This window comes from Lycium ferocissimum, chromosome 11, assembly GCF_029784015.1.
Source record: "Lycium ferocissimum isolate CSIRO_LF1 chromosome 11, AGI_CSIRO_Lferr_CH_V1, whole genome shotgun sequence".
Classification (NCBI taxonomy): Eukaryota; Viridiplantae; Streptophyta; class Magnoliopsida; order Solanales; family Solanaceae; genus Lycium; species Lycium ferocissimum.
The window spans coordinates 36,262,881-36,275,431 of record NC_081352.1 but is presented as its reverse complement, the minus strand read 5'-3'; the positions used below and the strand labels follow the sequence as shown (position 1 = coordinate 36,275,431).

Here is a 12,551-nt window from a genome sequence, read left to right as displayed (position 1 = left end):
TTTCTTTTGATTTTTGCATATTGTTGTTTCTTCCCCATTTGCAGTACTTCTAAATTCTATTGTACTGGTACTTTTTTCTGGGTTCATCCTTGATAAACTAATGTCTCATCATGCTATACGATCTAAACTCTCTTTTTCAATTTCACAAGTGGGAGCTTATGTAGAAGTTGTAGAAGAGCACCACCATGGCTCCAAGTACCGATAATAGCGTCTACTGAAGTACCAAAGGTGAACGGTGCATAGCGTCTACTGGCCAAAGATGAACAGAACTCCCACGCGGCAGACGCGGGGACCAAAGATGAATGGGGCTCTCAGGCAGGGACATCTACCATTTAAGCCCCGATAGTAATGTCTACGGAAGTACAAAGACACGATTGGGGCTCCCGACCAGGGACCCTATTGAAATCATGAGTATTAGCATGTAGGTTCCAAATCCAAGTGGAGTAATAGACCTTTAGCTATTGTTCTAGAGAAATGACCGGGTCTGGCTCTTTCCTCGACCCTTTAGCTATGGTTCTAGAGAAATGACCCCATTCCCCGAAACAAGTTTTTAAGGATCTCTTTTAGCTTCTGGTTCCTGCGACCTGGTAATCATTGAGCAGGTGAACTTACGGTGATAAGCCACTACCCACTAGCACTAAATAATAGGCATTCTAAGCTCAAAGCAAGCGCATGAAAAGAGGCATTACGCACCAACTACAAGAAAAGCAAAGCTAACAGAGAAAATGGGCGGAAAAGAGGGGCAGACAATCTTAATAACGAAGAATGACTACATAATTAACATACATTTCTCTATATTTTACCAATGGATGAACAAGAGGAGTAATTCATTAACTTCTAGCTCCAGGACTTTTTTGTATACACAGCCAGCTTGAAGTTGAATGAATCTCAAAGAATTTTGTTTCATTTCAATAAACACTTTCACAATTCTCAACTCTACAATTGCCGATTACAGAAAAACCATCGGTTTCTAACCAAAGGTGTAGCCCTTTTTTCTTTTGGGCTTCTATATTATCCCCATATCCTGATAAATCTACTATTCCCCACCCCCCATTTGGTCCCCTTCACAATGCCTAATCAGGCAGACTCCTATTATAGTCCCAGATCAACTGGCACTATCACAAGAACAAAGAAAAATCACTAATATTACAAATCTCACCAATATCTGTACAAAATTCGCAAACTTTGGCTGTAGCAGCGTATATCGTGGAATCACGATCAAATCAACTCTTCGAGACTTCCTGTTTGGTCCTCTATATTCTGATTGGTAGTCCAAAATTTTGGAAAGTCCTGATTTCTCCTCTTCGACCTGCGGTTACAATGACCAAACCCCAGGCAGACTTGGACTGATTTAAACCGTTCGAGTAGTCAACACTAGCATCTATACTGACACGAGGGCTACGATTTTTAGTAGCTAACAAGAGTTTTTCCTCGGGCCATGTTGCTGAGAATTTATCAAAGAAGTAGCTGTTCATGGCGCTACTTAAAGTCCCATGAAGAGGACTGTTACTACAGCCAGATACTAGCGGTGAGCACTCGGTGCCATTCTCTTCAATGGGTGTTGGCGGATGGTTGGCAGTGGACGCCTCATCGATATGATCAGCATGCCCATTTTGTTCCTCCCCAAATGAGGAATCGGGAAATCTCAAATTATCGGATATGCCAGGCCAAGGAATGGCCATTGAAACATCTTGACAATGGAAATGCTCATACGACTGCGTAATGGTAACACCTCTGTTCCTGCTTGGCCGAGAATCACCTTCATGTTTCCAGATATAGACATGCGAGTCCTCACTGGCACAGACCACATATCTACCATCAGCAGACACAGAAGCTGAGATTTGGCTGTTTGTGTTGCGAAAACCTGTCATAGGTGGTACTAACTCAGTTACTAGGATAGCAGGGAAAGGGGGATTAAAACTGAAAAAATGTGCAGGATGACAAACATCTCACAATTCCAATATATCTAAAAGACCCCAAGGATTTGGTTCCTGAATGTCTATAAACTCAGTTTAAAGGAATGACAAGGACATAAGGATCACACAGCACCACAGAAGAATGAAGACTAGATAACGACTATGCATTATAAAGAAAAAAGACTAGATAACGACTATAGTATACTTAACTAGTAGGGTCCGGAGCAATTATTAAACCCATATATCCTTTTGATAAGTTCTAAAGAATTATTAATCTTTTCTACACAATTTCGATTTTGAGCACAATCCATCCTTACAGTATCTACAGCCAAATTCAATATTTCAAACAGGTAAAGACCAATACACTGACAACTTTACCAATAAACTGACAACTTTCTTTTTCACTTTAAAGCAATGATTGACACAAATCATGAAGCAAAAGCATCTAGACTTGCAGAGTATGTCATAATTGTCCTACATAGTTCAGTACTTTAGTTATTAAATCTTGTACATCTTCCCAATACAATACAATGAGCTACAGTATTAATATCCATTATTAATTAATTAATTATTATTCCCTACAATACCCATTATTTATGCAGATAAATAGTATCTTTAACATAAAACAACGCTGTAACTTGAATTTATAACTCGCTATCTCTTCAGAACAGCTATGGAGCAGGATAATGTAAGAAATTGAAAATCTAGCATTCTCCAGTCAGTGTTCTCTCTCTTGCCTTCTGACATCATGTTTTTCCATCTGGTTTTATAGAAATTTCTTTTTTGATTGTTAAAATGGAAAATGACTAATCATCGTTGGAGCATATGAGATTTTCAAATTATAATTGATCAAACTAAGGAAAAAAACACAAAATATAGATAAGTTTTTTACTGTTTTCCATTCTTTGCCACCCAGATTTTTCAGAGGAAAGTAACAAAAGAATGAGACACTCAACATTAAATAGAAACGTGCAAGCACTTTCACAGGGTGGGAGTCCCAGCAGCTTCTACAAGCCATCACAAGTTCAGTGCGATTGCAATTGTGTCCATAAGGTGGAATTGAATTATAAAAAAGGCCTGATTTTCCAGCTTTAGACTGTCATATACGATTGGTCAAGTGGGACTCACTATAAACTCCATTCACCAACCGACCAGCTTTATAAGGTAATTATAGCAGTTTCAATGTACCTTTGAACTTGTGAACAAGATCAGCAGCATCAACCACCCGAATTCTTGAGTCGGCAGATGTTACAAGCACTTCTGATGTACTCCCTGGCACAAACTGTACATTTAAAATTATCAGCAACTAAGGAATTTGCGAAGGTCAAAAGGTAAATTTATCCAGACAAAAGCAAATATTCCATCTGTTGCGTATTAACGCCTACTTGCTATTTGGAGTTAGCCAGGAACTGGCTACTTTGAAGTTATTTGAAAGATATGCGTGAATACACACATTATGCCCCATAATCTCCAGTTAACATGAGAGGGGGAAAGCATTCTTGACTTTTTGGAACAACAATATGTGGAGAAAAAGAAGTAGTAAAGATCAACCAAGGCAAAAACCAGTTCATCTAACAACAGTCAATCAAGAATTACCTGGAAGCCAGTAATTTTCTTCTGGTGAGCCTTCTTCTTCTTATTCTGCAGATTGATATGAGCTTTTTGCTGCAGTTTATTATCTGAAAATAGAGAGGCACAAAATATCAGCATCAAGAGTGCTTAATTTTCCTCTAGAGCAGGATGAGAAGGAGGGGGAACAAGGAAACAAGAGGGACAACAAGTCGAACCTGATGTGTTGTAGAGACGACAATTCCCCTTGTATGAACCAACAAATGCACCCTTCAAACAACAATAAAAAGAAATTGGCAACTAAATTGGAAGGATGCAATGTACTACTCGTTTATCATCTTCCTGTTGGTTCAACATAACACCACTACAAGCACTATGTTTACCAGTCTCACCTGACCATCTGGTGTATAGCATGCGGCAGTGACCATCTCATGCAGATCATTCCAATCAACAACTTGCCTCTCGGGAATGCTCCATATGCGAACCTTAGCATCCAGCGACCCACTGATAAAGTATCTATCATCAACAGGGTTAAACTGGATGCAGGTTACTGTGCCAAAGAAAATAAGTCAAAGAGCACACTAAAATCAGTCAATTAGTGAAGACGTTCCAGCCTAGATATTCATCTATCTGAAGTAATTTCTAGGTCATTGTTGTTCTTTTGAAATTCTTAACAAAAGCTGACAGTCATGTTCATTAAAATAAAAAAGCTTCGCCCAGGGGAAAAGAAGGGTGAAAAAATGAGAGCTTGAGTCGATAGACATACCATAATCACTATGTGAGAAGACCTTCAAACAAGAGTTGCTAGACAAATGCCAAAGCCGCACTGTTTTGTCCATTGACGATGAAAGCAAATGCTGTGAAAGGGAAGTGATAGAATGTATCAGAGAAAAAGTACAATAATTAGCTCATTAATCCAATGACCATAATTGGCTTGTGGCTCCAACAACCCAAATTTAGAAACCAACAGGAACAGATGTTTCAAGGGTTCCCACCAATCAGAACAAATATCAGGAGTCATTTTATTCAACTTTAACGAATCACCTTTTTATAAGAACTATGCAACTTTTAAGAATCATCCAGCATCTATAACCATACAACTGCTATCCCGATAAAAGTATATATATATTTTTAATGGTTATTGTCATCTGGATAATATTCTCAGAACCGAGGAAGAAACTGGAGCAAAGTAAGTGGTTCTACTGTAAAGGGCAGCCTGGTGCACTAAGCTCCAGCTATGCGCGGGGTCCGGGGAAGGGCCGGACCACAAGGGTCTATTGTACGCAGCCTTACCTTGCATTTCTGCAAGAGGCTATTTCCACGGCTCGAGCCCGTGACCTCTTGGTCACATGGCAGCAACTTTACCAGTTACGCCAAGGCTCCCCTTCAATTTAATTTAAGTGGTTCTACTGTATCAACCCAAATATGCCAGATTTCTCTATACAATTTAATTTAAAAGGTGTGAGCTAATTTAAGCGGAAAAAAAAAGACAAGCACAAGCCGCAACAGCATAACCCATTTGATATAAATACCAGCCAGCTCAACCCTTCTGTCCATTAGACTACCGCCATTTATTCTCATTACAAGATATTCGCTCATGTCATAAACAAGGAAGAAACTAGTAACTGAAAAGGTGCTAAGTGGCAGTCAACTTGGGAAAGCTTAACGTGAGATACTGAATGATGGGTGGATAGAATCAAGCTTTGGTAGTCTGCTATTTGGTATCAATCTTTTACAAATGGGTGAGACAAAGCAACTATAATAAAAGATAGGGTTACTTTTTTCCCCTCCAACTGAAGGGGTCAGATAAGAAGCACAACTTGTACTCGTTAACAAGCTCATATAGCTCCAGGCAAACAGAGTGACATCTAGTGTAGAGGCCGGCCACTGTCTATCATCTTGTAAAGAGATTAAACAACTCTTCATTTGGTTTTCTTGTGTCCTCACAGACGAAGTAACTCATGATATCATTCTGCTAGAACACAAGAAGAACCAGCCCTCGTATACCTTCAGCAACTCTTTCATAGTAAAGTAAAAGATGTTGCATACTACTAGATCCGCAATGACAGAAATCTATTTTTCAGCACACCACTTTAACCCTAAATATTTATTTGTCAACTTGAACCAGTGGCAAATGGATTGCAAGTCTTAATAAATTTTACCGATTCTCAGGGGGGAATAGAAGGTAAGTGGAACACGTTGATCGATAAAATATAAACACTATCTGACATCTGACCAAAAGAATCATCTCTATTCTGTTAGAATTCAAATTTCAGCTTCCACTTCTCATCTATTATAAGCCATGTACTCATATGGACTTAACTGTTCAAATATATTGTTATTTGATAGGTAGTATCAAAAGATATTTGACAAGCTACATACGACTTCACATTGGTGAAATGTTTAACATCAAGGACCGTGAAAAAAGCTTAATTCTTTTGTAGGGAAATCAAGGGTCCAGAAAGTGTCCAAGATAAAAATAAAGAGTGCCAGCTAACCTGAGACTTGGACCATGAGAGGTCAAGCACATCATCCACATGGCCCTGAAATGAACAGATAGGCTTTTCTGAAAGTGCGAAAACAGTCTCTGGTACCAAAACATGGTCAAAGCTCCCCGATTTTCGACTTATAGACAACCTTCCTCTTCTTTTCTTCTCCGGGTGGCCATCATTTGGTGACATTGTAGTTGGCTCTGGAGACCCATTCGCCAAAAGCAAGAGATTTAAATTCCCATCTTCTGGTTTATCCAGCAATAGGTCACCCTTCCTCTCTGATTCAGTAACCTGCCAGACATGTATTACACAGTCCTCACCAGCACTAGCGAGATACTTCCCGTCCAAACTAAATTTGATGGTCCAAATAGCCCCATTATGTGCCAGTATCTCTTGGCTCTTATACATTGCTGTAAGTTCTTTGCATGACTTCCCGTACTGTCGAACCCGTACTCTTTCAGGCCCATGAAAAGAAGCATCTTGACTATCATCCGTTGCTGAGCTCGACCTTCTGCCACCTTTCTCAGATGATGTATCCCTCTCATCACTGCTCCGCCGCTCCTTATAACCTGTCATAGCACCAGCCACATTTTTTATATTCTTCAACCAACTTCCCTTCTTCTTCGACTTGGGTCCAGTTTCACCATCCTCATTTGTATTACAATCCAAATTATCCTTATTCCCATCCTCTACATTCTGTCTTCTCATTAGTTCTTGAACAATCGGTGAAGTCCCAACACACATCTCAAACTCTTCCATGGTCAACTGCCTTCCTGTACCCACTTCCTTGACTTTTTTCAACGTCCCGTCTTCCTTGATCTCCTTAACAACAAACTCCTTCCCATCATCAAGACTCTTTATTGTACACACTTGCTCTTCAATTCCAAGATCTCCATTCGATTCCAACCGTTCCTCCACCTCATTATTGTGCACATCAGTTTTCGTCTTTCCTGTGGGTGGCTTTTTCGGGGATCCATTGCCATTACACAATAGATCCTCGCAGAGACTTTTACTACGATTTCGGTTATTATTTACAACTATACCATCAAGCCCAACCCCATTGGCCTTATTTACTTGTACGGATGACAAGAAAGTAGAATTCATAGAAACAATTTCAGTATCTTTATGAACTGAATTCGAAGAACAACAACAATTATTCGAAGAATTACGATCACTATCCGATTTTGATCGTCCCATCCCACAAACACTACTAATTTCGGAATTAATAATACTATCAGAAATACCCTCACCACACTTCAAATGATTTGCTGAAACCGATCTGCCAAAAATACCCTCAGGTCTATCAGAAGCATCATAATCCGCAGCAGCAGAGTATGAAAGTGAAGGTCTGTGTCGGGTCGGGTCACGGGTAAGACCCATTTGACTGAGTAAACGAATACGTCGTTCTTCAACAGATGAGGGTTCAGAGATCCAAACATCATAACTTGGGGGACCAAAGTTGAAATTAAGATCTTTTAAATCGTCTTCTTCGTTATCTGAAGGAGGAGATGAAGAACAAGAAGTGTTAGTTGATGATAGTAAACGGTCAAGAGAGTCGTGAAATTCTTCTTCTTGGTATGTTGTAGTTTTGCTCATCGTCTTACGGGCATTCCCATTAGGGAAATGATTAAAATGACCCACAATTACCCCCAGCTTAATAGTCCAACTGGGGGTTTCAAACTCTGTTTTCTTCAATGGAGCAATTTCACAAACACCTGGTGTGCGTTTTGGGAAACTGGGAAAATTGGAAAAACAGACAGTATTGAAATGTGGGTTTTCTTCAGATCTAATGGGTGATTAAAGAACTTCAATAAAAGGCCCCACAATTAACCCCAGCTAAATCCAACTGGGGATTTCGAGTTTTTTTTTTTCTTTTTTCAAAGGAGCAATTTCACAAACAGTTGGTGTGCGTTTTGGGGTAATCAGACAAGTCCAATGTTGGTTTTCTTCAGATCTAATGGGTGATTAGTGGGTAATCAAAATGCCCCACAATTACTCCAACTGGGGGTTTTAAGTTCAAATGATTCTATGAGTACCGTATTTTCTTTCAAAGGAGCAATTTCACAAACACCTGGTGTGCGTTTTTTGGGAAAATGGGGAAATCAAACAGTATTGAAAGTGGGTCTTTGTTCAGATCTAATGGGTAATGAAAATGACCCACAATTATCTCCAGCTTAATCCAACTGGGGGTTTTAAGTTCAAATGATTCTATGAGTATTGTGTTTTCTTTCAAAGGGACAATTACACAAACAGTTGGTGTGCGTTTTTTTGGGAAAATGGGGGAGATCGGACAGTATTGGAAAAGGGGTTTTTTGTTGTACAGATCTAATGATATGGTGGATGATTATTTAGAGAGTTAAAGAAGAAGAAGAGACCATTGTAATGGGGAAAAGAGGAAGAAGAAGAAGAAGATGATGTCGTGTGGTGAGTTGTGAAGTAGCTGTGTTTGTTAGGGAGTTTTTGGGAAATGCCACTTTATTATTATTATTTTGCCGGAAAACATAGTAAACGTTTTTTAATTGGGTTTTAAGGTGGGGTTATGTGTGTTTTTTTGAGGACAAATGGTGAAGTTGTGATAATGGATAATTTTAAAATTTACCAGACTATACGCTGCAGTTATATTTGATTTAGTAATATCTAGTGGATATGGTGGATTAAACTGTTTATGCATTTCTATTGGCTCAAGCTTTGGCTTTTCTTCAAAGTTGTTACGGTTAAATCTCTCGGTAACAATATCGTTTGTTCTGATATATTGTTGTTGTTGTAGCGAAATGTTGACTGTTACTACATTTGTTTTGTCCATTTAAGGCTTTGTTGTCTCTTTTCCTTTTCTACATTTCTGCATCGGGTACTTTTTTTTTAGTCAAGGGTCTATCGAAAACAATCTCTTTATCCCGCAAAAGGTAGACGTAAGGTCTACATACATCCTACCCTCCCAGAGCCCCATTGTGGGATTACACTGAGTATGTTGTTGCTGTTGTTACAGAGAAATGTTATTACTTATTATATACAACAACAACAACCCAGTGAAATCCCACAACGTAGGGTCTGGGGAGGGTAGAGTGTACGCAGACTTTACTCTTACCAAGGTAGGACGGCTATTTTCCAAAGATCCTCGGCTCAATAGAAAGCATAAAAAGAGGTCAGATGTGGCCAAGAAATTCAAAGTGATATGGAAATGAAAATAACGAATGCGACTAAGCCATGATGAAGCAGTTTGCAAAGGGACAGTAGCTATCATAGATAAAATACTTATTACTTATTATATACTAGAACATATAATTATAACATAACATGAAAAGTTTGCTCCGAAAAAATTTGGCCATTATAGTGACATGTTGTTATAGAGAAATTTGACTGCATAACTTTTAATCCAACCCAACTTACCCACTACTCGACTAATTTCACGAGGATATTGAGTTTTTTTGTCTACCAAGACTTGGATAAATAATTACCCTGTTTTATTAAACAACACTAAAGTTATTTTTATTCTCTTTATGTTATTTTCAACCCATATTTAGAGCCTATTTGGATGGGCTTAAAAAAAGCAGCTTATAAGCTGTTTTCAGCTTATAAGCTACTTTAGGTAAGCTAAGCCAAACGAGCTCAATTATTTTTTGGGGCTTATTTCAAGCACAAAATGACTTTAAGCTGGTCAGTCAAACACTCAAAAAAACTGAAAACAACTTATAAGCAATTATAAGCCAATCCAAACGGGTTCTTACTGAGGCACTCACCGAGCACATTTTTACAATTATATACTATTTTTATTTGTTTATTTATTTTTGAAGAAAAACCGACTCGCGATGAATGAACCAGAGAAGAGAGATAAGATAAGTTGTTAACAAGATTTGAACCTTACACCTAATTCTTATAATTACAAAGTGTGTATTAGATCTTATTAAATTGCAACCTATAAGTATAAGCTTTAACCCTCAATGTCAACATGAAGGTGTAATAATTCTATTTTATAAGCATGTTTGCATTTGCTGACGCTAAATAATGGATAAATATTACTCGTATGATTTTTTTTACCGTTTACAGTAATGTAAAAGTTAAAATTTATAGACGAAAACGAGTATAACAATGTACTAGAGACCACAGAGATTGAAGAATATGGAATTTATTAGTGCATACGTCTTCAAGTTAGTCAAAACAAGAGTCACACTATTCGTCTATTAAAGTCAAAAGAAGAAAAAGAAGAAGAAAAAGATGGTCTGTTTCCCTTACTTTTCTTCCAGGAAAAAATCCCCAGCCAAATAAGATTAAAATATGATTTATGCAATATATTATCTTTTACCATGAAAGATTATGGTGGGTGGTAACTATTCGTTCATCTTTAATAAAAAGTTTCGAGTCTGGGCTTGAGCAGTGGTGGAGTCAGGAATTAGGCGAAGGGTGTCAGAAAATTAAATATATACTCATAATAGCGAACATTAAACCTATGTATACCGTATGCTTTTCCGGCGAATGGTGTGCACCTGACCACCCTTCGCCTAAAGTGGCTCCGCCCATGGGCTCGAGAATGAAATTACCTTTGATAAGAATTGTCTTACTATCCGACACGAAATCAAATTAGTCGGACCCAAGTAACTATCGAATACCGAGTTGGAAACCAAAAAGAAGAATTTTTATCCTTTACTGTCAGTTCTCCTTCTTGGTTTATACTCCATGTATTAGATTCGAAACAGAGCGTAAAGGCAAAGTAAAAAAAAAAAAAAGGAAAAATGGCTTACACTAGTTATATTTGCATGTTTACCTAACTTTAGGAATATACTAAAGGTTCATTTTATACCTTATACCAAACGTTAAAAATTCCTCTTCTTATACTTTTTTTTTTCTTCTTTTTTTTTAAATAAAATCTGTTTTTAACGATAGTACAGTCAAGGGGTCCATATAGATTCAACAGGATACTAAATTACTAACAATAAATTAAAGTTTTGGACTAAAGAAAAAAAATTATGATCAATGGAATATCATTTTTTTGTTTTTTTTGTTTTTGGCATTCGTTTCCAGAGCTTGACACATTATTATTCAATTCTCTCAAAGACTATGCTCATGAAAGGCCATGGTTTAGAGGTTATTTTATAAATTTGCTCAATTTTTTTATTTTTATTGCAGTACTACTATTTCAATGATAACAATAGAGTTACAGCTTTTTCAAAATATAATGTAAATAAATTGTAGTTTCTCAGTTCTCACGAATGGTAAACTAATAAAATACAGCTATTAGGAAGAATATATAAACCCACAAATGTTAAAAGGTTTGGGATCTCAACTTTTCCACTAGGATAAAACTATATTAACGACTGTTTAATCCTTTCAAGCGACAAATCTTCATCGTCTCTTGGTGTTTTATTTTTTTATTTTTTATACACTAAATAACTAAGTAATTCATAAATGTATTTATGAATTAGTGGCTGATAATTTCTCTTTCGATCTCGAAGGAGATCAACGCTAGTATACCATGAAAGGGCACAAATACAGTTTACTACACTACTGTTTAATGGATTTAACATTGATATTATGTTGAAATTGTCTTTCCTTAGGTGATAATTTTACTTTTTTTAATAAATGGTTTATGAATATATTTTAGATAATGTGATAGTGTAAAATTATTTTTATTATATTTCAAGGGATCTTTAACAAATAGCCGGTCAAATTCACGGTTTACTTTCCTAACTGTTATACATAGATTATACACTGAAATTACACGGTTATGGACTTATTTTATATGAATCTAAATATATTATATATGCCGCTATTTTTAGTTTGTGCGAATGAACGGCTATTTAGTTTTTGTATTTTTATTTTGTAAATTTGACTCGCGTCTATTAGAGATCGAAAAGAACAAATTTACAAAGTGCACACAAAAATTTAAGGAAGGGACATGACATTAAATAACAGTACCAGACAAATAATGAGATTTAAAGAGACCAATTAGGCTGGTTGGGTAAGAAAAGAGCACTGCTCTCTCCGTCCCAAAATAAGTCCTTAACAAAAATTGCACTCATTAATAAATCAATAAATATAATGTAGATTTTATTAGAGGGTAAACTATGTATATAAACATATTAAGGAAAAATATTTACGAAACGTGACGATAGTTTTCTATTTACAAACCCTATAACAAACATACTTTTTAAAAAAATATATAAAATATATATTTATATTTTTTTTTTGGCTCAAAAATTTATGTATGAAATGTGTATATCTCATTCAAGGCTTAAAAAGTTCGCTCAAAATTTAGTGTATGAAAACGGTATGAAAACTGTATGAAATGTGTATATCTCGTTCAAGGCTTAAACAATCCGCTCAAAATTGTATGTATGAAAACGGTATGAAATTTGTATCTCGCTCAAGGCTTAGAATTTCGTTCACATTTTCATGTATAAAGTTCATGTTAGATTTCTCTAAAATTAATATAACTACAACAACATTGTATACAACTTTGATACAATTCAAGACTTAAAATGATCGCTTAAATTTTTGTGTATGAAATGTGTATATGTTGCTCAAGGCTGAAAAAATTCGCTCAAATTTTGTGTATGAAAAATGTATGAAATGTGTATAT

The 12,551-nt window shown here is 36.7% G+C and overlaps 1 protein-coding gene across 1 annotated transcript; it reads right to left on the bottom strand.

Moving 5' to 3' along the window:
* Positions 1-882: 882 nt before the first annotated feature.
* LOC132036826 (uncharacterized) lies at positions 883-8,522 on the bottom strand. Its single transcript, XM_059427215.1, has 7 exons — positions 5,984-8,522; positions 4,252-4,342; positions 3,878-4,035; positions 3,704-3,755; positions 3,513-3,595; positions 3,105-3,198; positions 883-1,864 (listed from the first exon to the last, which is right to left on the bottom strand). Exons 1-7 carry the CDS (start codon positions 7,571-7,573, stop codon positions 1,254-1,256), a joined length of 2,679 nt encoding a protein of 892 aa, XP_059283198.1. The 5' UTR covers positions 7,574-8,522; the 3' UTR covers positions 883-1,253.
* Between the last annotated feature and the right edge of the window lie 4,029 nt (positions 8,523-12,551).